Source organism: Ovis aries, chromosome 18, assembly GCF_016772045.2.
Source record: "Ovis aries strain OAR_USU_Benz2616 breed Rambouillet chromosome 18, ARS-UI_Ramb_v3.0, whole genome shotgun sequence".
In the NCBI taxonomy this organism is placed as follows: Eukaryota; Metazoa; Chordata; class Mammalia; order Artiodactyla; family Bovidae; genus Ovis; species Ovis aries.
Window position 1 is genome coordinate 13,950,373 of NC_056071.1, and position 25,760 is coordinate 13,976,132.

General features: G+C 48.6%; 1 protein-coding gene across 1 annotated transcript in view; it reads right to left on the minus strand.

Annotated features, from left to right (window-relative positions):
* Window positions 1-25,760, minus strand: part of ST8SIA2 (ST8 alpha-N-acetyl-neuraminide alpha-2,8-sialyltransferase 2) — a 73,044-nt gene that overhangs the window by 21,439 nt on the left and 25,845 nt on the right. Inside the window, exons 2-4 of the mRNA XM_027957048.3 lie at window positions 10,424-10,486; window positions 8,075-8,203; window positions 2,039-2,296 (exon numbers count right to left, since the gene is read on the minus strand). Coding sequence (XP_027812849.1) covers window positions 2,039-2,296; window positions 8,075-8,203; window positions 10,424-10,486 — 450 coding nt within the window. The remainder of the gene's footprint in view (window positions 1-2,038; window positions 2,297-8,074; window positions 8,204-10,423; window positions 10,487-25,760) is intronic.

Sequence of the window (25,760 nt, forward strand, 5' to 3'; positions counted from 1 at the left end):
ATGTCAGGGGTGCTGGCATCTGGCATCAAATGGGGATGTGTACACAGCCGGGCCGTCTGACTTTTGTCCCTAAAGATCTCACAAGTCTGCCCCACAGACACACAGATCTGCAAGAGCCAAGGAGTCAAGGTCAAAGGACAACCACACGTTGCTCCAAGTGGCTCCCTCTTTTCTAAGTGTGTGTAGACTGCTGTGGATGTGGGTCCCAGAAGAGGCAAAGCAGGCTGTGGCCGAGTCTCTCCAAGTGTGGTCCACGCATCAGCACAAGGGCATTAGTCAGGACTCACCCCAGCCCTGATGACCCTGCCTCTTGATAAGCTCAGGTGGTTCATATGCTCGTTGAAGTTCAGGGACCACCAGCCCAAATACCCATTTTACAGATGATGAAACTGAGGCCCAGAAAGGGGAGTGACACACTCTGAGTCAAGCGACAAAAGGATAGCAGAGCCAAGACCAGACTCCAGACACCACGCTGCTCATCTCTCTGTGCAAGTGTCCAAAACAAACAAACAAAATGTTGACTAGAACCTGCCGTGGCCTCTGGAAATCTTGGGGTCAGGCTGGGTGGAGCAAAGAAAGATCACCATGAAAATCAAGCCACCTCTGCCCTGGTCCCCAGGAGGTGACTGGACCCTCTGCATCTTTAATATTCTTCCTACCAAGGCCTCCCCTGGTGGCTCAGGTGGTAAACAATCTGCCTGCAATGCAGGAGACCCAGATTTAATCCCTGGGTAGGGAAGATCCCCTGGAGGAGGGCACGGCAACCCACTCCAGTATTCTTGCCTGGAGAATCCCATGGACAGAAGGGCCTGGCGGGCTACAGTCCATATAGGGTCAAAAAGAGTCAGACACAATTGAGCGACTAACACTTTCACCTACCCTCACCTCTTCTCTGGCTTCTAATCAGACAAACCTGCCATTTCCCTCCCCTTCTCCCCTCCGTCTCCAATCTTTAGACTCGAGGGCTTTGAAAAAAAGAGACTGAGCCAGTGGGGACGCCAGGCACAGACAGAACCAGGCAGAGGACAACAAATTAAAACACGGGAGGTTGCTGGGCTGTGGAGGCTCGTCCATCACAGCGGACACAGGAGTCAGTACACCATCTAGTCCCACGTCCTGAGATCCAGGGAGCTCTGTGATAAGGCCGCTTCCCAAAGCCGAGGACAAGGCTCTCTTTGTATCAAGACTGTCCCAAGAGAAACGTGAGATGCGGTTCCGCCAGGGCCGGGGTGTGTTTGGGATGAAATTCGAGGCTCTGTGTGCCCTGCTTTTGATCAGGGGACAGCAAGGCCTTGTTTCTGAGTCTGTCTGGGTTGGGGTGGGGGGTCAGATGTCAGGGCCAAATGTGTCCCCAGGTGACTGGGAAATGAGAGCTGACACTTTGGAGAGAAGAATGGTCAAGGCTACCCGACCAATTCTGATGCACAGGGATCTAAGCCACCCAGCCTTGTTGCCCCCTCACTCCCCAGGTTTTGTCTACAGGGTAATAAAGACACTAGCAGAATACACCTTAAAAGAGTTTTATAAACTTGGACCAAAAACTGGCCAAGAGACTATTTTTTTTAACTGACTTTTTGTCCTGGGTTCTATCCAGGGGTCAGCAAAGTTTTCTGTAAAAGGCCAGATATTATTTTAGGCTTGTGGGCTGTATGCTCTCTCTGTTTTGATTCTTCAACTCTGCCCAACTAATCCACTGCCGTGAGAAAGCAGCCATTGAGGATACGAGAATGAATGAGCTTGGCTGTTGTTTCAATAAAACTTTATTGATAAAAACAGGCCGTGGGACAGAGTCTGCCTGCTTCTGTTCTAGATCAGCGATACTCAATCTTGGTTGTACGTCAGAAGCCCTCAGGCTCCCTGGACTCTGACCCTTCAGATGGATTTAAATGGTCTGGGGCACAGCCTGGACTTTGGGACTTTTCAAGGCTACCCGAGGAATTCTAATGCACAGGGATCTAAGCCACCCAGCCTTGTTTCAGCCTCTTGGGATAACTGGCAGTGCCTGCCACTCTGGATCCAGAGTAGCTATTGCGATTACCTGATGACGAAGCTGTGGGTGTCAATCTCCTGCCCGCAGCCGCTGTTCAGCAAGACCCCAGAGTTGCCCACGATGGCACACGTCCCAAAGTGCTTATTTTTCAGTGGAGACGTTCTGGGGAGAAGCTCGTAGAGGTTCTGGGACACGTTCATTGTGCTGTCTCGGTCGAAGATGTAATGAATAATGTCTCCAGGTTTCAGGGTCCCCTTGAGGACAGAAATGTCCTTTTCAGCATCCAAGAACTTTAAGATTTGCTTCCTGCAAAAGCCAAACACACATGGGAAAAAAGTCTGCTGTTGCTAACTGCCTTTTGCCCGCCTGGCTTTTCCTCTCCTCCGTCACTCTGCAGAACTGCCGCAGACCCGCACCCAGGTGAAGTGAGAGGTCAGATGCCCTCTGAGAATGGGTTCCAGGCAGAGGCCGGCAAAATGGCCCAGAGGCCCATCTGGTGGCTGTGCTCACACCCCCTTTCTAAGAGACAAGACACCTGCCCTGGGAAATGACGTCTTTAGGACTCAATGCGAGTTCATCACGGAGGGACCTGGAAGGAAGGGTGACCCATCGAGCTGGTTTGTCTAGGAAAGCACGGTCTTAGACTGAAAGCTCTGTGCCCCAGGGGCAAACTGTGTCCCTGAATCTTGGGCAAACCCAGACTGTAGTCATCCTATGTCAGACTCCCTTCTCTGAGCGGGATTCAGGGTCACCATCTGACAAGCAGTCCTGAATTAGGAATAGGAAACCGAGATGACCCCTGTCCCTTCTTCCTCAGAGCCCATTTTCCTCCCTGGCAGCCTTGTTTGGGTGCAGTGGTGGTGTGTCAACACTCCCCCTCGGTGGGCCCGAGAACACGGCCTGAAGCCTGTGCGCTGGTCCTTTCCGGGTTGTGTGCTTTCTGGCCCTCCTCGCCGCTATTAGCTTGGAGTTTGTCGACTGTGATTTGCGAAGCCCAGAGAGGTCTGGTCCCACAGAGCAGCACTGCTCCGTGTTGAGGACAAAACAAGAGGGCATCTCTCTTGGCTCCAGGGTGAGTTCCGGGGGAAAGTTCCAGAATCATCTAGCAAAGCACATAAATGGGATGGGATGCGGTCTGAAAAGGGACCGGAATCCTCTCAGAATCCCCTGGGGAATTTTATCCCAAGAAGCTGGGGATCCTAACTGGAGATTTTGTTGTAAAAACTGTATATGTCCCAAGGGCTTCCCTGGAGGCTCAGATGGTAAAGAGTCCACCTGCAGTGCAGGAGACCTCGGTTCCATCCCTGGGTCAGGAAGATGCCCTGGAGAAGGGAATGGCTTCCCTCTCCAGTATTCTTGCCTGGAGAATCCCATGGACAGAGGAGCCTGGCAGGCTATACAGTCCATGGGGTTGCAAAGAGTCAGACATGACTGAGTGACTCACACACACACACATACATTGCCCCAAAGGTTTTTAGAAATGATTCAAGTCATTAGGAGAAGGAAGCCTGGTACCCAGATCAGCTGGAATGAACTTCACTTCCTGTAGCAAGCAAGCCCCATATAGAACAGGTAGGATGAGACTGTTCTTTTTTCCACCAAGCTCCAGAGGGACAGGACCATCACATTTTGCAAATGTAAGGATTTGCAAGGTTGCTGCCCCATTGAACAGACGGTAGCACTGATCCCTGTCTATGCGCTCTGAGATGGTCACAACCTGTGATGTATCCTGGTGAGGTGCACACTCAATCCTTGAGGAACTATAAAGAATTCAGAAGGTCCAGGTTGACGCCTGAGAAATCCTGATTCTCAGCATGGCCTGGGTCTCAACATGCTTTGAAAGGCTCCATAGGGGACTTTTAGGTGGGTCCAGGTTTGGGAGCCTTTGGCATTGTCCAAGGGTGGCTAGAATGCTTGGCAGGGCATGACGCTCTGTTTCCACTGGTTTTGCCTTATTAATGACCTGAATCTTGTGTTTTCATGCGTGGAAAACCACCCTTGATGAATAATTTCTGTCTCCTAATGGAAAACAGAGGCATTGTTTTTATTTACTGAACCTTTACCAAAGATGACGCAATTGACAAACTAATACGGCTTGGAAATTGCTGAAACCTTTGCAATTGCTTACCCCAGAGTATTTAAAAGCAAAGAGCCCCCAGAAAGCCCATAGAGAAACTCCTCTGTGCCTGAATTAATTTCTAACTAATTATGAGAAATTACTACCAATTATTAAACAGCATTCCAAATCACTCACAGAATCTTTATTATGAATAATGTTGGTGACTAATTGAAGGAAGATGAAGGAGATCCTTTTCCCCGCTGGGTGAAGGCACGCTGTTCCTGCTGAGGTGGCTGTGTGCTTGCAGGCTCCCCAAGAAGGCCACAGTCTGTTCTTCTCCAAAGGGGTGGGGATATCCTTTTCTCTACCCGGTGGTGGGAGAAAGGGCAAGTGGAGATCACAGGTGGGCTTGTTCTGGCAGAAAGTTTTCATTCACAGGTGCTGCGCATATGTTGCTCAGCCACTCGGTCGTGCCCAACTCTTGAGACCCTGTGGACTGGAGCCTGCCAGGGTCCTCTGTCCATGGGATTTGCCAGGCAAGAATACTGGAGTGGGTTGCCACTTCCTACTCCAGGGGATCTTCCCAACCCAGGGACCAAACCTCCATTTATTGCATTGGCAGGCAGTTTCTTTACCACTGAGCCACACTGGGATGAATGAAAGTCAAAGTATTAGTTGCTCAGTCATGTCTGACTCTGCGACCTCATAGACTGTAGCTCACCAGCCTGCTATCCATGAGATTTTCCAGGCAAGGATACTGGAGTGGATTGCCATTCCCTTCTCCAGGGGATCTTCCCCACCCAGGACTGGAATCCAGGTCTCCTCAACTGCAGGCAGATTCTTTATCATTCTGCCACCAGGGAAGCCTGGGGTGAATAGGTGCTCCCCCAGATATATGAGGCTTCCCGGGTAGTTCAGCTGGTAAAGAATCCACCTGCAATGCAGGAGACCCTGGTTCGATTCCTGGGTTGGGAAGTTCTGCTAGAGAAGGGCTAGGCTACCCACTCCAGTATTCTTGGGCTTCCCTTGTGGCTCAGCTGGCAAAAAATTCGCCTGCAATGCAGGAGACCTGGGTTCAATCCCTGGGTTGGGAAGATCCCATGAAGAAGGAAATGACAACTCACTCCAGTATTCTTGCCTGGAAAACCCCCATGGACAGAGGAGCCTGGCAGGCTACAGTCCATGGGGCAGCAAAGTGTCAGACACAACTGAATGACTAAGCACAACACAGCCCAGACCAAATATATGTCCACCTCCTAACTAGCTCAGTTGTAAAGAATCCGGCTGCAATGCAGGAGACCCTGGTTTGATTCCTAGGTGGGAAAGATCTGCTAGAGAAGGGCTAGGCTACCCACTCCAGTGTTCTTGGTCTTCCCTTGTGGCTCAGCTGGCAAAAAAATCCACCTGCCATGTGGGAGACCTGGGTTCAATCCTAGGTTGGGAAGATTCCCTGGAGAAGGGAAAAGCTACCCACTCCAGTATTCTGGTCTAAATAATTCTATGGATTGCATCGTCCATGGGGCCACAAAGAGTCGGACACGACTGAGCGACTTTCACTTCACTTTCACTTTCCTAACCCTTGGGAACGGCAAGGTGCTATATTTGGAAATAGCATCTTTGCAAATGTAATTAAATTAAGGATCTCGAGGTCATCTTGATTACCCCGCTGGGCCTAAATCCAATGGCAAGTGCCCTTATCAGAGACAGGAGAGGGGACACACAGCCCCAGAGGGAAAGGCTCTGTGAAGACGGGGCAGAGACGAGCGGCTCGGCCACACGATGGGGAGCACCTGGACTCAGCAGAAGCTGGAAGAGGTGAAGACAGAGTCTCCTCTGGAGCCTTCAGAGGCCATGCTCAGAATTCGGGCCCCCAGAACAGTAAGAGAATGCATTTTCTTTTTTTCTGAAGCATCAAGTTGGTGGAAATTTGTTACAGCAGCCTCAGGCCTAGTGCTCCCCAGGACTGCTGACCAGGGGTCAGTAAGGGCAGGCTGGCAGCTGTTGCGGTGTAAGATGAAGGCTGGGGCCCCCATCACGGGGACCTCAGAAGAGACCCTGAACGAGGGGGGCAGAAGGGAGGTGACAAGGGTCCACTCCTTCAGGCACTTTCTCAGCTGCCAGCCCTCCCAGCTCATCCTTCCTACTCCCCACACCTCCTCAGGTCCCAAAGGCAAGCTTCAAGAACCAGGGGGTGGGGGCACCTGAAGGCGGCAGCTCCCCACTCCACGTGGTGGCCCTTCCAGCGGCTAAGGTCAAGGCTGACTACCAGGCCCCCACCCCCCGGTTCTCAGCCTTCTCCCCGTGATGTCAGAGCTTTCCTGCCTGGTCCTGGCTCCCACACCAGCATCCCCTCCTCTCCTCCTCCCGAGGGGTGCTCCAGCAACGCTGAGCACAGACACCAGACTTTAGGCAGCAGCATGGCATGCCTGGCAAACTGCCAAGTATCCCTCAAAACCCACTGCTCCTGGCAAGTTCTCTCCTGGCTGGCTCTCGTAGTCCCCTTGCAAAATGAAGCGCTTTCCCCACCTATTTCTATGAGGTAACACTGCCCATTCCCAGCATCTCACTGCCGCGCTCTAGCTCTGTGACGCTTGGGTCTCCTGCGAGCATGTCTGATTCACGTCAGCTCCCGGCACACCGTCTGCAAGGGAATGGCTGGGCTACACTGACCAGTCTGTGCCGGGTCTCCTGTGGCTCTGTCAAAGCCAAGTGGCCACCGTGCTGACCCTGGAACCCCCTGCCACAGCTCCCCATTCCCACCGCCCAACGGTGACCACACCACTCTGAAAACATCACTCTGTAAAGGTCAGGACAAAAGGGGCTTCCCTGGGGGCCCAGTGGTGGTGAATCCACAGGAGACATGGGTTTGATCCCAGATACGGGATGACTCCCCATGCCAAGGGGCAGCTGAGACTGCACCACGAGTACTGAGCCCAGGCTCTCGACTACTGAGCCCACACACGGCGACTACTGAGCCCTCGCGTGGGGACTACTGAGCCCTCGCGTGGGGACTACTGAGCCCGCGCGTGGGGACTACTGAGCCCGCGCGTGGGGACTACTGAGCCCACACGAGGCGACTACTGAGCCCACATGGCGACTACTGAGCCCACACACGGCGACTACCGAGCCCGCGCAGGGACTACTGAGCCCAAACAGGGCGACTACTGAGCCCGCACGCGGGCACTACTGAGCCCACACGGGGCTACCATTGAGCCCACACGCGGGCACTACTGAGCCCACCGGACGACTACTGAGCCCACATGCGGGGACTACTGAGCCCACACGCTGCGACTACTGAGCCCACGTGCCCTAGAGGTCATGCTCCGCGACGAGAGAAAGAGAATCAACCGGAATGAAAAACCCACGCACTGCAACCGGAGAAAAGCTCTGTGCAGTGAGCAAGAGCCAGCACAGCCAAAAATAAATAAATTAATCTTTTTTTTTTTTTTTAAAGATCAAGACAAGAGCTGGTCTTTGGTTAAACACACCCTCCCTTTGTGGTTAGGCGTCCCATCAGCTCCTGGGTCACGTGCTGCTAGGATGAGACTTTCTATTTTCATGTCATTAGGGAGGGGCTTGCTGACCCAAGGACCACGGGAGGGGATAACTCTCCAGAGGCAAACGGGAAGACCCTCACCGCTGGAAGCTGGGGATGGATGGAAGCAGCAAGGACTGCTGCTTCAGGCTCCTTTGGAAAGAAGCCATCTGTGATCTCTATGCCTGCCCCCCTACCCCTGCCAGGCTCTCTCTGCTGCTGATCCGGAGCCTCGCTCCTTCCAAACCCAGGACCTCAGCTGGCTGCTCCTGCCCCCTCCCCACTCCAGTCACCGCACACACATGTTGGGCTGCCGGGCTTGTCTTAGGTTTTTATTTCCATTTGATCGCTTAGAGATGAAACCTGCCTCAGCTGGAGGTAAACATTTTATTTCTATCCTGACTTCCTTAGGTGATGGAGAGCAGCAATTTGCTGGCTTGTGCCGAAGAAGGCCAAGTCTGTCTCTTGTCCTAGAGGTAATTACCACTACCTGATCCTCAGAGAGAGCGTCTGGTTGTGTCTCCATTTGGCCGAGGCTGGCTGGATGTTGTGCTTAATGGTTTCATTACTTCTGTCAACAACAGCTGGCGATGAGGAGCCATTTATCACAACTTCAGCTCTGAAAGTGGGGGGAAAAAAGAGGAAGAGGGGAGACATGATCTGTTAGCAAGCCAGTGACAAGCCTAATAGTTTTGTTTTTGCACGAGCCTGAATGTAAACTTCTTCGGAGGAGCAAAATTGCAGTTATTACCTGGGAAGGGAAGGAAGTCTATTTATCTTCTAGAATGCACCAACTCTCTCCCTCAGGTATAACCTACATATATTCTGGGAGACAGGAAAGGGGTGATAAACTTTCTTTCTCCCCTCTCCCACCCACAATGTTTCCTCTGAGTGAAGCTTAGCAGTCACTGTCGGAATAGTAATCCGTCTTCAAGCCACTTTTGCAAAACTCTGCAGAGCACTTGCATTAACAACTTCGTATCATAAGATGGTTTGCAAACTTAATAAAGAGGAAAACAAAAACTCATATTGGGGCAATGGGATGTAGCCTTATCTCATTATACCTTGTTTGTAAGATGCCTCTTCAAATACCCGCCTTGTTCCAGAGTTATTCATGCTCTGTTTCTCTTCCCCACTAGACTGGCAGCAGGGGACCTCCCTCACTCGTTTCTGCATTCCCCAATGGTCTAACATAGCAGATGCTCAATAAATAAGTGCTTGCTGAATTTGAATTTGACCCTAGGGGAGCCTGGATGGATGAAGTTGCTGGCTGGCTCTGAATGCCTGAGGCCACTCATACATAATTCTGGGTGTGTACCATCATCTTCCCACCTGACTCAGGCATTACAGGACCTGCTTGAATTCAGCTGCTGGAAATCTGTGCTAGTGGGTTTCTAAGAAACCAGGTTACAATTACATCTCTAAAGGCAGCACAGGAACCACAGTGGTGCTTGTGGGTCACATTGCAAGTTCCTTTTGTGTGTGCTGACGGCACATTCTCTCAGTTAGAATGACAAGTGGATTTGTGATGCCAAAGTCTGGAGCTTGAAAGGATTCAAACCAAACATCTATGTCCTCTGCATTTACCTTGGAACAGCCATGCTAAAAGAGATGAAATCCTTTTAACAGGTCTAAACCCAGGGCTCTATTTTGCTTTTTGTAGGTAGAGAAGAAATTTACTTGGGGGACTTGCTTTCTCCCCACATACCTCCATTCCCCAAACTTCTGACTCCTCTGGCTGATACTACTTGTCAGAGATTCAAAAATATGCACCTTTGGCAGAGAACGGAAAATTCAAGGGTTTTGAGTATTCCTCCAGCTGACAGGCCTATAGGGAGCTATCAAAGGAAACAGAAGACCTGACCCTTTGCAATTTTTGCTGTTTTTCATGAACAGAGGCAGAGGGTGTAGTGGAGAGATTTCACAAGCTGTGAGACTACAGGCAAATTACTCTATCACTCTGAGCCTCAGTTTCCCCATTTACAGAAAGAGGGTGTGGAAGAGGAAGATATTCTCTGAATCGGGACTAGGCATGGTCCCACCATAGCCAGTGGCAAGTCTGGGTCTGTTGGCTTGTAAAGCATTTTCTCACTCTCCAGCATCAAGCTGTCCTCTGGCCAAAGACTGTCATTTGGGGAAACACTCTTTTAGATTTAGAGTGCACCTTCAGTAATCATGGGCTTCCCTTGTGGCTCAGCTGGTAAAGAATCCACCTGCAATGTGGGAAACCCGGGTTCGATCCCTGGGTTGGGAAGATCCCCTGGAGAAAGGAAAGGCTACCCACTCCAGTACTCTGGCCTGGAGAATTCCATGGACTGTATAGTCCGTGGGGTCACAAACAGTCAGACATGACTGAGTGACTTTCACTTCACTTTCAATAATCAAGGTTAACAGTTCTGAGATGACTTCCTAAATATTTTTAAGAGGTCTCAACAAAGTTTCTGAGTGCTCTAGTTTCCATCTTTATCTCTCCCTATGAAATTGGGTGAAAATCCTGATTCCTTTCAGAGTCTCCAATATTTGGCAAAAATTCAAGTTATGAATAAGCTCATTGGTGGCTCAAGTGCCTCCAAGTGGGTGGGCTCCTTTTCAGAAAGACTCTTACCCATTTGAATTTTCCATCTCCCAGCCTCTAGACCGGGGCCATTTCCTGGGCTCTTCTATCAACAGCCCCCTCCCCCCGCCCGCACACACACGCTGATTAGAGAAATGCAAAGCCAAAGTGAAACGAAACAGATCTATTTGCTAAGTAAGAAGGGCACCATCCAGCAAAGAGGAGAAGCAGATTAATAGCTGCCTTACAGCAAAAACAAATGAACACAAAATCTAATTTACAAACCTATTAGATTTGCTATGTAAGCTGTTCACAGCTGATCTGATTGTACCTCTGCCTCCAGAATTCCTGCAAGACAAAGGAAATGCATTATTTATAAATCCAGCTCTTTTTTACAAAGCCCTCTTCAGTCGCCAAGAGTCCTGCAGCCCACCTTGGAGAAGTACAAAGGGAGGATGCATTATTGCCCCGGCTTCTCCAGAATGGACAGCATCCTGATCTAGCCACAAATCCAAGTCTTTGAGGGGGAAGCTGACCTCTGGTCCTTTCCTGCCTCCCACTTGAGCACTGTTTCAATTCCCACCTAGGTTTCCACTTGAGAATTTTATCTGACTTCGAGACAGACTCCTCTGGGATTCATCCCCTCTGGTTAACCTCACAGGCTAGCATGCTTTAGCACAACTCAGCACCTGTTGTAGCATGACTCGGCCTTAACTCTAGCCTGACTCAGCATCTGCCCTTCGTCTTTTGCTTTCACTTACCTTGATAAAAGTGAAAGACGAGAGTGAAAAGGTTGGCCTAAAAACAAAGATCGTGGCATCCAGTCCCATCACTTCATGGCAAACAGATGGGGGAAAAGTGTAAATAGTGGCAGCTTGTTTTCTTGGGCTCTAAAATCACTGTGGACAGTGACTTCAGCCAAGAAATTAAAAGACTCTTGCTCCTTGGAGGAAAAGATATGACAAAACCTGTACAAAACCTGTATTAAAAAGCAGAGACATCACTTTGCCTACAAAGGTTCGTATAGTCAAGGCTCTGATTTTTCCAGCAGTCATGTACAGATGTGAGAATTGAATCATGAAGAAGGCTGAGTGCCAAAGAAATGATGCTTTTGAGCTGTGGTGTTGGAGAAGACTCTTGAGACTCCCTTGGACAGCAAGGAGATCAAACAAGTCTATCCTAAAGGAATTATGCCCTGAATATTCACTGGAAGGACTGATGCTGAAGCTGAAGCTCCAACACTTTGGCCATCTGATGCAAAGAGCTGACTCACTGGAAAAGAACCCGATGCTGGGAAAGATTGAAGGCGGGAGAAGAGGACGACAGAGGGTGAGATGGTTGGATGGCATCACTGACTCAATGGACGTGAGTCTGAGCACACTCCAGGAGTTGGTGATGGACAGGGAAGCCTGGTGTGCTGCAATCCATGGGGTCACAAAGAGTCAGACACGGCTGAGCGACTGAACAACAGCAACAACAACTTGTGCTGAGCTGTTGTCCACCATATTGTCTCCAAACTTAAGATCTCAGAAGTTCAACAGAGGCAGCGAGACTGACTCCACCAGTGCCTCCAACCAAGGGTGAAAATGATTTGCTTTTTGGTGGCAGGAAAAATAATGGCAGTGTCACTTTGTAGGGGAGCAGGAGATGGGTGAGTATTAGTGTCCTTTGCTTCTTCCTCTGGAGGATAAGCTGTGGGCGTCAAAGCACTTTAAGGCCTTTCCAGTCCCACCGTGTCTTCAGTTCTGTCACATTCTCTGTTCTGGGTGGGGGCTATAGGGCCATGAAGTTTCACCCTACTTTGCCAGTTGCACCGGGTCAGGGGAGAGATGAGTCTATCTGCCCTGGTATTCAGCCCACTTTGTGCTCTGTGTGTGTTTTTAAAAGTTGTATGTGAGACTGAGGCAGGAGGCAGATGGACCTCCCCGACTCAGGGCAAAGCTATTGGAGATTCATTCCCTATTGACTGAAACTCCAAGATGAGTGTAGCAGGACAATTAAGGGAGGAGGCTGGGCCCTGCTCAGACCACACGTTTCATTCCCGAAGTCAGGAGACCTCCCCAACCACACGTGCACAGAAAAGGCTCCTTGGAGGCCGAAGGGGAGTCACGGTAAGGGAGGTTCTACCCAGACGCCTTTTTGGTAGAATCCATCTTGGCTAAGAGATGCATGCGCACACACAGGAGGATCCTGAGGTGTGTCAGACAGAGACTGAGAACCAGGCAAATCATAATGACTGGCCAAAGGAAACCCAGAAGAAATGACCCACAGAAGTAATTCAAAGTGCCACGAGGGTGTGGCTCAGCGACTCTATTTCTCCCCGAGTCCACCCATGTGTCTGCCCGCATGTACTGTAACTCTTTGTCTTCTTAATATAATACTTGACTTGCTTCACTATTTTTATCTTCGTGGGAATTCTTTTCTGCAAAGCTGAAGGCCAGGGCCCTGGTCACTGACCACTGGTCTAGTGGCTAGGATCTGGTGCTTTCACCGTCATGAGTGAATGAGTGACAGTTGCTCAGTCATGCCTGACTCTTTGCAACCCCATGGACTGCAGCCTGCCAGGCTCCTCTGTCCATGGAATTCTCCAGGCAAGATTACTGGAATGGGTTGTCATTTCCTTCACCACCACGACCTGGCCTCAATCTCTGGCTGGGAACCCAAGCCGTTGCAGAGCAAGGCCACCCAAGATCAAGACGAATGGTTAAATTAAATAATTTTCCCCACTGATTTGTAGGGTATGTGGTTTAAGGAGATGGTTTTCATACTCTTCTCATTTTTTAAAAGTTCCATTTAGACCTTCAGCCGAGGTGCTGGTATACTTCAAAGAAACAATTAAAATCACTGCAAAATCACTGTGTATTTAAAGAACCTTGTGATTTAATAGAAACTCTGAGGGGGAAGCCAATGCCTATTGCCTCACTGGTTTTAAGTTTGAAGCCAGAAATCCTAAATTTCTTTAGGACTCACATACTTGTAGATATAACATTGTGTGTGTGTATGTGAGTGCGTGTGTGTTTATGTTCTCCTGATAGACTGAAATGTCTTTTCGACACTGTTTGCAATAAGAATCATTCTGCCTCATAGCCAGATGAGCGGCAGCAGGAAGGGTGCTATGACTTACCCTGTGCCTCCTTGCAGGCATCTCTTCAGGTCTCAGATTTCATCACACACAGTCTAGTTTTTAATTGCATAGAGTATCATTGGTTCCTCACATTGCAATCAATGCATAATATCTCTTTCTTGTCTCTCTTCATTTCCCCTCGGGATGGCAGAGCACTCGCACTTCTAATTCAAGGGTCTAGGACTACCCGGCCAGCTCCGGCTTGTAACCATAATCTATTATACTTAGGTCAGAGCCCAGGGGCTCTCCTGGGCATGCTGCTGTCCACAAGTCACTGACCTTTCACCACGCCCTGACCCTGACCCCTGTTTTCAAAATCAGCACTCCTTGTCGGGAGGGAAGGGTTGCTGGGCCAGATATTAAGTCAAGAATAGTAATTAAAAGTGTGGTCATAGCTCAAGATTAATGAAAAGTTAATGGAACAAAAAGATTGTCTAGAACTGATGTATTATCTTTTAAAAATTATCAATGAGAAATTGGATAAATGGTTTGAAGTAGTTGATTAATAATCTGGAGGTGAGTTGGAGGGAAATCAGGTTAAGTGTTTCCTGATTTTTATAAATTTCAAGTGGATTTAACTAGTGTTTCTCAGACCGTAATAATGCTCCTATTCCTATCAGCAGTTTGCCATATTTTGTTTATCACCCATTCTACTATATACTTAAGTTTTCAAATTGACTCATCTTTTGAAAACTTCTTAACCTAAGCAACACCATCGGTGAAAATATGGGTTTCATATCATGAATATATATTCATTTGAAAAGAACACAAAACCATTACCCCCAAAAAATATTTATCAATGGAATTCATAAAATCATCTGACATTATCGCCAAGAACCCTTGTAGCACCTCTGGAAAAGACTGAATTAAACAGTTAAATATTTAAAGAAGGCAACCCATATGAAATCGGTATGAAGATGGAAGAGAATATTTATCAAATCCTGATGAGGTATGAGGAGCGAATCTGAAGGACTCCTAAAATTCAGAAGTGTAAGAAGAAACCCTAAGAGGGAATGCAGACAGATTTGACTTCATAAAAATTGTAAATTCTGCTTATACAAACAGCAGAGCTCAACAAACTCTCTCCAGTGTCCTTCTTGGACTATGAGAGGGCTCCAGGTGAGGGGAACCCTGCATTTGGGTATCTATCTGGTTTACTGTAACCAGGGGTTTGGAGAGGATGCGATGCTGAGTACAACTGCCTCCTACCATCTTTCTCTTCTCTTGCCTCCAGGCCGGGTTCTGAGGAGCACTCAGGCCTGCTGACTGCGGTGCCACAAACCAGGCACTTTTTCATACTAAGAAAGTAAGTGAAAGTCGCTCAGTTCTGTCTGACTCTTTGCGACCCCCCACGGACTGTATAGTCCCTGAGATTTTCCAGGCCAGAATACTGGAGTGGGTAGCCTGTCCCTTCCCCGGGGCTTCATTCTAAAACTTCCTCTAACCCTGGCTTTCTCGATCTCAGCTCTGCTGATGTTTCAGGTTGGTGTCGGGTGTCGGGGCAGCTAACTGGGCACTGCAGCCCTGGCCTCTACCTGCTTTAAGGCAGGAGCAACCCTCCCCACACCCCGCAAACTGTGACAACCAAAAATGCCTCCATGTGTCCCCTGGGGCAGGCAGGCAGAATTACCTCCGCTTGAGAACCTCTGCTCAGATTCTTGTCTTCCACCTGGTGCCTCCCTGCCCCCGTTTTCCCTCACCAGCCAACTGTTCCATCACCTTCCCAAGCCCAACCCCACGCCAAACTCCAAGCCCAACACCTATGCTTCCGCTCAAAACCCAATTTTCACTTCTCAGCCACCTTTCCCTTCTCCTCCCACAGCGTTTCGCTACAGCATTGGTCACCTTTTCATCTTTAGTTATTGCGTGGGGTCACAGATAGGGGACATGAAAGGAGAGCTGTCATTCACCTAGTCCAAACTCATCCTCTTACAGTTGAAGGAACCAAGGTCTCGAGATCTGGTTCGGGCTTCCGCTTCCTTGGCTGCCGGCCACACTAGAGTGGAGGCCCTCGGGTGGTGTGCACTAACCATGCCTTTTCTTTTATCTGATGCTTTGACATCTGGGGGCTTGCTGACTTTGGAGGGGCAGCTTCTCTCAGGGTTAGCAGATTCCTAGAGACAGTAAACCACCGGCCTGGGAGGGCACCTTTCCAATGCAAACCAACCAATCTGGAGCCCAACCCCTCCCCTGTCCCACCACCTCCCTTGTTGGGATCTTACACCCTGGGTCACCGCCCACCTGCCATAATCAACGCAGAGCTAGGTACTGGACGTCTATGCATCTACTGTTTAATAAACCCAGGGATTACAGTCATCCCAGACACACAGGGTCAGCTCCTATGCCCCATAGTCTGCTGAAGTTATCCAAGACAGCCAGTCCTAAGCTGCTCACCCAGCCTCACCCTTGCTTCCTCTGCAAGCCACAGTAAAGGTTCTTGTCCACAGTTCCCCTCCCTCTGCCTCTTAAGGGACCTGGGGCTACTCCCTCAGCCCTGCATGACGTGGCGTGCCACCTTTTTTGGGATCTGGGAGTACAAAAAACACCGCTTTCAATGGCAGCCATTTCCTGATCTGTTGGCCTATTATTTCAAATAACAATAAACTATTATTATAGATATTATCTAAAATAGATATTATATCTATTAATATATAACATATTAATAGATATTATTATCTATTATTATTAAATAATAAGACTTAAAACAGGGAGACCTTATCTTGTTCACCTTCTTAGCCTTGCACAGTACCTTACTCAGTGGGACTTTTCTTCCTAAGTCTTTCCAGTAGCTTGCATAGTGTGTTCCCACATATTATTTATACCTGTGAAAGACACTGTTTCACCTCTCAGATACCCAGAGAATGGGGCATACGGTCATTCAAAGAAACTCAGGCTGCAGATGTTTGGCTCAAAATGAACTGCATGAATTGGCAAGGGATTTTTTTTGTCTAATTAGGTTTGGCCTCCATTGTTATTAAAATAAGCCTGCATCCCTTGTGACAGGGGAATGCTGAGACCTGCTTGGTTGAGTGACAGAAGAAGATGATCTGGTGAGAAAAATCTGCTAAAGATAATTAATCAACTTCTGAAATCATAGAAACAAAGATGCTTAGATCATCCAAGTGAAAAAAATATATGGGAAAGCACTTTGCACACTATAAAGAACTCTATAAAACAAGGTACAATGTTCGTAACAACCAATGTCCACGTGACCTGCCCAATATTCTCAGTCATAGTTAGGATGGAGGTTGATTACTCCAAAGTGCTACATTTTGAGAAGTTAGTCTCCTTTCCACCACAAACATAATACTCTTTCCAAGCAGTAGCTAAGATAATAAATGAAAATAGCATGTTACAAGAGAATAACACGCACAGCTGGATTTGTTTTCAGCGAAAAGCAATGAGCAAAGGTGAAAACTGTGTTTCTGTTTAGCCTCTTCATCCAAGCCCAGCTGTTTGTAGGTAAGGTCACGTTCTAGTGTGTTGGAGTCTCACAGCTGTGTTAGAATCTCCCACATCCTTGGTTTCTCACTGGAGAGTCAGGCTCGGTAAATGAACTTTCAAGAGCTGACAGCTTTAATTAAGAGTCTGGACCCAACTTAAGCAGCTGATTAGTCCTGAGAATAGAAGATTAAACTGAAGCACAAGTCATGAATTTGCAGGTGACTGCTTCTTCCTTCACAGTTTTGGGAGGATACTGAGTGTGTGTGTTCAGCCTGTGCACAGAAACCACTGGGGTTCCTGCCTGCTGCTCCTCCAAGGACACGTGGTGAGGGGAGAGGAAGGGAAAGAATGATTTAGCATCAGTCACATGAAGAGTGAGAGCTCCCAACAGGCTCCGAGCGTGGTTTTTAAACTGGCTTTTTCTTTTTTGTGGTGGTTGCTGTTCAGTCTCTGAGTCATGTCTGTCTCTTTGCAGCCTTATGAACTGCAGCACACCAGGCTTCCCTGTCTTTCACTATCTTCTGGAGTCTGCTCAAGCTCATGTCCATTAAGTTGGTGATGCCATCCAAGGACACATAAGTATGTGGTGCCCCGGACACATGGTGAGGAAAAAAGCAAGGAAAAGGATGATCTAGGGTCAGTCAGGTCCAACCATCTCATCCTCTGTTGCCCCCTTCTCCTCCTGCCTTCAATCTTTCCCAGCATCTGGGTCTTTTTCCAATTAGTCAGCTCTTTGCGTCAGGTAGACAAAGTATTGGGGCTTAAGCTTTAGCATCAGTCCTTCCAATGAATATTCAGGGTTGATTTCCTTTAGGATTGACTGGTTTGATCTCCTTGCTGTCCAAGGGATTCTCAAGAGTCTTCTCCAGCATCACAATTCCAAAGCATCAATTCTTTGGCGCTCAGCCTTCTTTATGGTTCAACTCTCATATCTGTACATGACTAATGGAAAAGCCACAGCTTTGACTCTACGGACCTTTGTGAGCAAAGCGATGTCTCTGCTTTTTAATATGCTGCCTAGGTTTGTTACAGCTTTCCTTCCAGGGAGCAAGCATCTTTTAATTTCGTGGCTGCAGTTACCATCCACAGTGATTTCAGAACCCAAGAAAATAAAATCTGTCACTGTTTCCACTTTTTCCCCATCTATTTGCCATGAGGTGATGGGACCAGATGCCATGATCTTAGTTTTTTGAACGTTGAGTTTTAAGCCAACTTTTTCACTCGCCTCTTTCATCCTCACCAAGAGGCTCTTTTTCTACCATTAGAGTGGTAGCATCTGCATATCTAAGGTTGTTGATATTTCTCCCAGCAATCTTGATTCCAGCTTGTGCTTCATCCAGTCTGGGCATGTCACACGATGCACTCTGCATAGAAGTTAAATAAGCAGGTTGACAACATACAGCCTCGATGTACTCTTTTCCCAGTTTTGAACCAGTCTGTTGTTCCATGTCTACTACTAACTGTTGCTTCCTGGCCTGCATACAGGTTTCTCTGGAGATAGGTAAGGTGGTCTGGTATTCTCATCTCTTTAAGAATTTTCCACAGTTGGTTGTGATCCACACAGTCAAAGGCTTTTTGTGGAAAAATATGCATAATACAAAATGTCCATTTTGTCCTTTTTCAGTGTACCATTCAGGGGCATCCACTCTGTTCACAAGATCGTGCAGCCATCACCATCTCTAGGATTTTTTCATCCCTCCCAACAGAAACTCTGTCCCCTTGCTTCTTTCTGGTGAACTTGCCAGACTGTGTTATCTGAATCTCTCTCCTAGACTTATACTCTGTCCACCCTAACAGTGCTGGAGAACTTGTCATAAGGGGAAGCAAGTTAAGGGTACAAGCTCTGAGATAATACTCCCAGGGTCTCCATTCTAACTGAGCTAATCATTAGCTGTGTGATCTCGGACCACTGCTCCAGGCTTACGTTTGTTCATGGAGTGACTGTAGAGATTTAACGAGCTAATAAGTGCAGAGATGTAGAACAGCGCGTGACACGTCGTAAGGAACTTGATATTGATGTTATCCTTATTTTGACTTTTTGCAACCTTTTAAAAATGCAGGAACTTCCCTGGTGGTCCAGGGGCTGGGACTCCGCACTCTCAGTGTGGGGGGGGTGGGTGCTGGATTTGATCCCTGGTTGGGATCCCTCATGCAACTAAAGATCCCCCAGGACACAGCTAAAAACTCCCACGGCTGGGGATCCCACACGCTGCAATGAAGATCGAGGATCCCACATGCAGCAGCTGGGGCCCAGGACAGCCAAATATGTAAATAAATAAGTACTTGTTCTTAGAAAAAGTCAAATCATCTTGACTTGAGAGGCACATGATAACAGGTAGCTGCCCAGATCTGACCTGTGAGCTATGCTGTCCTAATTTTTTCTCTAGGATCAGTTCAGTTCAGTCGCTCAGTCATGTCCGACTTCTGCCATCCCATGGACTGCAGCACTCCAGGCTTCCCTGTCTGTCACCAACTCCTGGAGCTTACTCAAACACATGTCCATCGAGTCGGTGATGCCATCCAACCATCTCATCCTCTGTCATCTCCTTCTCCTCCCACCTTCAATATTTCCCACCATCAGGGTCTTTTCTATGAGTCAGTTCTTTGTATCAGGTGGCCCAAGTATTGGAGTTTCAGCTTCAGCATAAGTCCTTCCAATGAATATTCAGGACTGATTTCCTGAATAGTCTTCTCTAGGATGTTAGGAGCAAAATGCCCCTCCACGTAGCATCTTTGCCATATGTCTCCTGATGACATCCTTCTGGTGGAGATAGGCTTCTACTGCCAGAGGAAGGCTTTCCTGAAGTCACAGCTCCAACAGTGAGGACCACAAACTCCTCCACTGCCAGCTCCTTATGTGGATCACAGTGAAAGCTGGAACAGGCCAGGCACTTTCGGACTGCCAGCCAGGATCCTGCGTGATGGTATAGGGGGCTCCCTCTCAGCAGCTTCAGCCTTATTGCTGTTGTTCAGTCACTCAGTTGTGTCTGACTCTTTGCAACCCCATGGACTGCACACGCCAGGCTTCCCTGTCCTTCACTATCTTCGAGTTTGCTCAAATTCATGTCCATTGAGTCGGTGATGCCATTCAACCATCTCCTCCTCTGTTGTCCCCTTCTCCTCTTCAGCCTTACAGCCAGCAAAGGACACTGCTGATAGTATGATGCTTGCACCAAATTTAGGGTTATTCCCAGTGCCACCCGTGTCTGGCATCAATGTGGTTACCTTCCTCCAGGTCCATCTACTCCACTTCCAGCTTCTCAGGTCTAACAGTCTCACTCAACAGTCCCTGAGAGGCCTTTTGCTGTTCAGCAGGTCTGATCATTGCCCCAGAGCCCTTGGACCTCACAGATACTGAAACACCACTGGGCACAGAGCTCTGAAGAGACCAGTGGTATCCTTGACAATGGTGTTTCCATGATGACTGAGATCTCTGGTTACTGGGTGTTGTAAGTGCCAATGGGATGTCATGTCAGCAAGCTCACGGGCTGCTGTCTTCTTACACCCTCCTCCCAAACACTCAGCTCCTTCTGCCATCTCCTCTCCCTTCATGCTTAATATGGTTTGATGTATCCGCTGGATGTGATTTCAGCAAACTTTTGTTTGTGAATCAGCTTCCATCAGCTGGAACAAAAAGATGCCGGCTCACTCTTGGCTCTCCCCTCTGCTCAACCTCAGAAAACATCCGTGAGAGCTGAAGGCTTTGATTCCAGCCAATTTCCCCAGTCTCTTATGCTAGTCAACTGCACATCAGAAAAATAAACAAGCCACTGGGATGCCAAGCATTTTCCTAACACTTACTCCTGATCTTTCCTCTTTCTCATCATGAAACTGTCACCAACAACCAGAAGAGAGTCCAGAGAATGTGTCTTCCAGACCAGAACACTTATGGAATAAACCGAGACCGCAACTGAGGCAGGAAAGGACGCCTGACTTGAGATGACCAGTTCATGTGGGAATGGCCCTCCAATTGACACTCATCTTATAAAGAAGACAGACTTTATGATACAAAGATTTTTCAGAGAATGCTGCATCACAAATCCAGATCATTCAAAACCCTAGAAACCAAGGCAGTTACAACTCAGAGGTGATACATATCTAGGTAGTTGGTTGAACTGGATATGTATCTATGTATGCAGTTGAAACTGGTGAAAGCTATCATTAAAGAAGATTTCTTCAGTAATTTGTTGCTATTTAGTCCCTAAGTCATGTCCTACTCTTTTGTGACCCCCTGAACTGTAGCCTGCCAGACTCCTCTGTTCATGGGATGTTCTAGGCAAGAATACTGGAGTGGGTTGCCATTTCCTTCTCCAGTGGATCTCCAGTAATTCTTGGCTGTGGAGCCTTTTGTGAGTCCCTTGTCCCTCCCACCCATTCTGAAGACTGCTCTACAGTGAGTCAGGGTCCCTTAACCTGTCCTGGTATTGTGGTCACACCTATAGCAAGGTTTTCCTGTACTCAGCTACCACTGCAGCTTCACCTAGCATGTGGCTTCACTGCCTAGACTGCGGGCAATCCTGGGACAAGGTCCTGCTCATCTCTGTATAGCCATGGAGTGGAGGAGGTCACGTGTCTCCTGCAGATTCAATGTGCTTCTGAAGATGACTGCTGCTGCTGCTGCTGCTAAGCTGTTTTAGTCGTGTCTGACTCTGTGCGACCCCATAGACGGCAGGCCACCAGGCTCCCCCATCCCTGGGATTCTCCAGGTAAGAATACTGGAGAAGATGACTACTGGATGAATAAATGAGCCAAGAAAGCCAAGGCCATTCCTTCTCTGGAGAGAAAAGGGTTCAGCCCCTCCGGTAGCATGGCTCAGGGAGGAAGAAGGGAAACCCCAGCCTCACTCCCACCCCCACTGCCCACCTACCACAGCTGCCAAGCGTGCTCCAGACCCAGGGCCTTTGCACTGGCTGTTCTCCTCCGTGGAAAGTTTTTCCAACAGATACTCCATGGCTCCCTCCTCCCTTTCCTCTTTTTTCAAGTCTTGATCACATCGGACCTTCTCAGAGTGGCCTTCCCTGCCCGTCCCATTCAACACTGCACCTGATGTCCTCCTCCTCCATGGAGGTCCTCCTCTCTCCCATCTCCTTGTATCTTTACATCACTTGTTCAGTCGCTCAGTCATGTCCAACTCTTTGTGACCCCATGAACTGCAGCACGCCAGGCCTCCCTGTCCTTCACTATCTCCTGGAGTTTTCTCAGACTCATGTCCATTGAGTTGATGATGCCATCCAACCATCTCATCCTCTGTCATCCGCTTCTCCTCCTGCCTTCAATCTTTCCCAGCATCAAGGTCTTTCCCAATGAGCTGGTTCTTTGCATCAGGTGGCTGAAGTATTGGAGCTTCAGCATCAGTCCTTCCAGTGAATATTCAGGTTTGATCTCCTTTAGGATTGCCTAGTTTGATCTCCTTGCAGTCCAAGGGACCCTCAAGAGTCTTCTCCAGCACCACAGTTCAAAAGAATCAATTCTTCAGTGCTCAGCCTTCTTTATGGTCTAGCTTTCACATCCATAAATGATTGCTTCCTTGATGGCTCAGAGAGTAAAGAATCTGCCTGCAATGCAGGAGACCCAAGTTCGATCCCTGGGTCAGGAAGATCCCTAGGAGAAGGGAATGACTCCCCAGTCTAGTATTCTTGCCTGGAAAATTCCTTGGACAAAGGAGCCTGGCGGGCTACAGTCCATATTGTCGCAGAGAGTTGACATGCCTGAGTGACTAACACTTTCATCACTATTTCATGTATTACGTGCATGGTCTTCCTTTGCCACAGGACTGCAGGCTCCACGACAGAAGTACTGCGCCTGTCTCAGTGACTGCTATGCCTCTAGTGCCTGGACATCACGAAAGGTCTGTGAATATTTACAAATAGCAGGAAGCTGCCTCCTCCCATCCTTTGTTACGACAGAGAAGGCAGCTGTCCTCTTACCCAAACCCGATACCTCCACCTGTGCTCTGAAATGCATCCTTTCCAGTCTTCCGTGATTATTACTCTATCAACTATTTCCTCTCTCTTCCTCATCTTTTTACAGCTTCCTTCCAGCTGCCTGATAATTCTAGTCTTTTTCTTGGTCTTTGTATATGTCAGACTCCAGTCTGCAAATTTTGTATTAGTTCCTGTAAGCCTCACGGTAGCCTGAGGATGCAGAAATGATGATGCATTTCTACATGAGAACAAACAGAGGCACAGAAAGGGGGGAAGTCCTGCCCGGGGCCACACAACCCCCAAGCAGGGGTGACACGGTTTGAACCCAGCAGGCTGGCTCAGACCAGCGCCTGGTCGCGTCGCCATGCGGCTGGCTCATCCCCACTCGCATTTATGTACGTTTGCTTGTCTCACCTCCAGTAAACGACCCGACCCTCCTTCCATACACCCCTCGCTACTTCTCTGTCTCTCGCCAGCATTTGCAGACGTCTGCACCTCGCCTCCCATTCCGCTCTGGTTCATGTCCCCGTCACGCTATCAAAAGTGCTCTTGTATGAACATCTTGTGATGGGCAAGTCTGTCTCTGTTTTATTTGAACGCTGTCAACTTTTGATGATGGTGGCATGTCTCACTTCCTGGATTAGTAAAGTCAGGGCTTCCTGGGTCTGGCCACAGAGTGGGCCTGGACAAACCTTCTTTCCCTGGAGGAAATAAGCTACTGGGAAGAGACATGATAAATGGCCCCAAGTGGAGAGAAAGGTTAGAGTCCTCGGGGCATCTTTCAGATTCCTTCTGGCTCTGGAAATCCATTATTTTAAATCATCTCCTCTCAAACACTTTAAGGTTCTACTAATAATGACACAGAATTCCTCCTTGATTCTGTTCCCTTGACAGAGGGCACCCTCCCCAATTAAAATCTCAATTTTTCTCTCTATTCACACCCAACAAAATTGTGTCCAGCATTGCTTTCTTTCAAAATACAGAAAATATTTTTCTTACAAAATATATTAGTTTTACAAAATTTTCAAATACTAAATATGGTTGAACTTTTTTTCAACAGCTTCCTCGCCCCTTCTCCACCAGAATTTACTCCCCAAGAGCGATGGCTTCAGTGTTCCAAGTCAGACATGTTAACAAAACCCATCCTTAGGATGGGGATGTGGATTCCAAGAGAGCAGTGAAGCTGATGAATAACTTCCTTTGCTTGAGCTTCACCCTGTGCCAGGCACTGTACCAGTGGTATGTTAATTTGCATATTTTGGTTTTATAAATAGGACACACAGGCTCAAAAAGGTTAAGTGATTTGCCCAGGGTCAACCCTAGCAAATAAACTGGCAGAGCAGGGATTCGAGTTGCATGTGGTCAAACCACGTGTGCCTGCGGAATGCTGGCCCCTGTACCCTGCCCTTCGCCTACTGCACATAAGGATTTAATATACAGTCAGGGAGATGCTTGAGACTTAAAAGGAAGCAAAGGTTATTCAGGGCTTCCCCAGTGCTCAGTGGTAAAGAATCTGTCTGCAACGTAGGAGCCACAGGAGATACAGCTTCAATCCCTGGGTTGGGAAGATCCCCTGGAGGAAGGCATAGCAACCCACTCCAGTATTCTTGCCTTGAGGATCCCATGGACAGAGGAGCCTGGTGGGTTACAGTCCATGGGGTCACAAAAGAGTCGGCACAACTGAAGCAACCCAGCACACACACATGCAAAGGTTATTCAGTAAGTGGTTGCGAGACATGTGATGAGCTAACTGGGAAAATATTCAAGTCAGATTCTCCACTGGGACCACACCAATAAGGATAAAATATGATCTAGCCATGAAGAGTTGTGCTTAGGAGGAGTTTTATATGAAATCCATTCAACCGCATTTTCGTCCATTTGGGCAGCCAGAACATAATGCCATGGCCCGGGAGGCTTATAAACAACACTGGTTGACTGCTCAGCACTCTGGAGGCTAGAGGTCTGAGATCAGGGTGCCAGGGTGCCCAGATGAGGGCCCCTCCTGGGTCACAGGCATCTTGTATCCTCACAAGGCAGAAGGGGTGAGGGGTCTTTGGAGCCTCTTCCATAAGGGCACTAACCCTATTCATGAGGGCCCCACCCTCATGACCTAACTACCTCAAAGGCCCCCTCTCCTAATAACCATCACACTGGGCATTAGGCTTCCAACATGTGAATCTGGTGGGGACAAAAACATTCAAGCCACCGCACTTCCGTGTGTGTCCACTACGGACAGTGCCTTGCCTCCTGCAAAACCTTCATGGAGAGGTTTGGCAGCCCTGAAAACTCCTCGTTTCATTCATGTCACATGGTGTGGATAAATCCGTGCTCTTTAAAGAGAAGCAGAACGCCCATCCCACATGCTGCGCTCTTGAACCCAGCTCGCTGGGACTTGAAAGGCCTCTGTCTGAAGCCGGCCTTTGTTCTCTCTCTTTTGTTCACTTCTTGATGGATCAGCATTCAGAGGCCGTGTCCCTACTAACACAGTTGCAGCCTTTCCCCGAGAAAATCCCTGGAGGGCCTCCGGGTTGGGGAGGACTTTAAAGTCACTTTCCTTCCAGATGTTTGATGCACCCCCTTCGCCACTCTGCTGGTCCCAAGCAGCAGTCATCACTCATGGAAACGTGCTGTCGTCGGGAAGGGGGACAGTGGGGCTATCAAGGAGGGGGCTGGAGTTTTGACTCCCATCAGGCTCTAGCTTTGCAGTCCTTGGCCTCTTGAGGTCTTGACGTCCTTCCTTCTCTGCAAAGCAGGGTCCTACGGTGGGATCACAGCGAGAAGCCCCGGGCAGACATGAATGTTAGTTGTAATATTGCTGTTGAAGGTGATGGCTGCTGCCTTGGGAATCAGAATAAACCACTGCCGCAGGCCACTGACCCTCTTGGAACAGCTGTCCTCAGGGAGGTTGTCTTCCACCAAGGGCAGTCCATTAGGGAGAAGTAAAGCACAGTGGATGGAAGAAAAGGTTTTCCCAGGTGACGCTAGTGGTAAAGAATCACCCTGCCAATGCAGGAGACATAAGATACAGGGTTCGATCCCTGGGTCAGGAAGATCTCCTTGGGGAGGGCGTGGCAGCCCACTGTACATGGCAACCCACTCCAGTATTCTTGCCTGGAGAATCCCATGGACA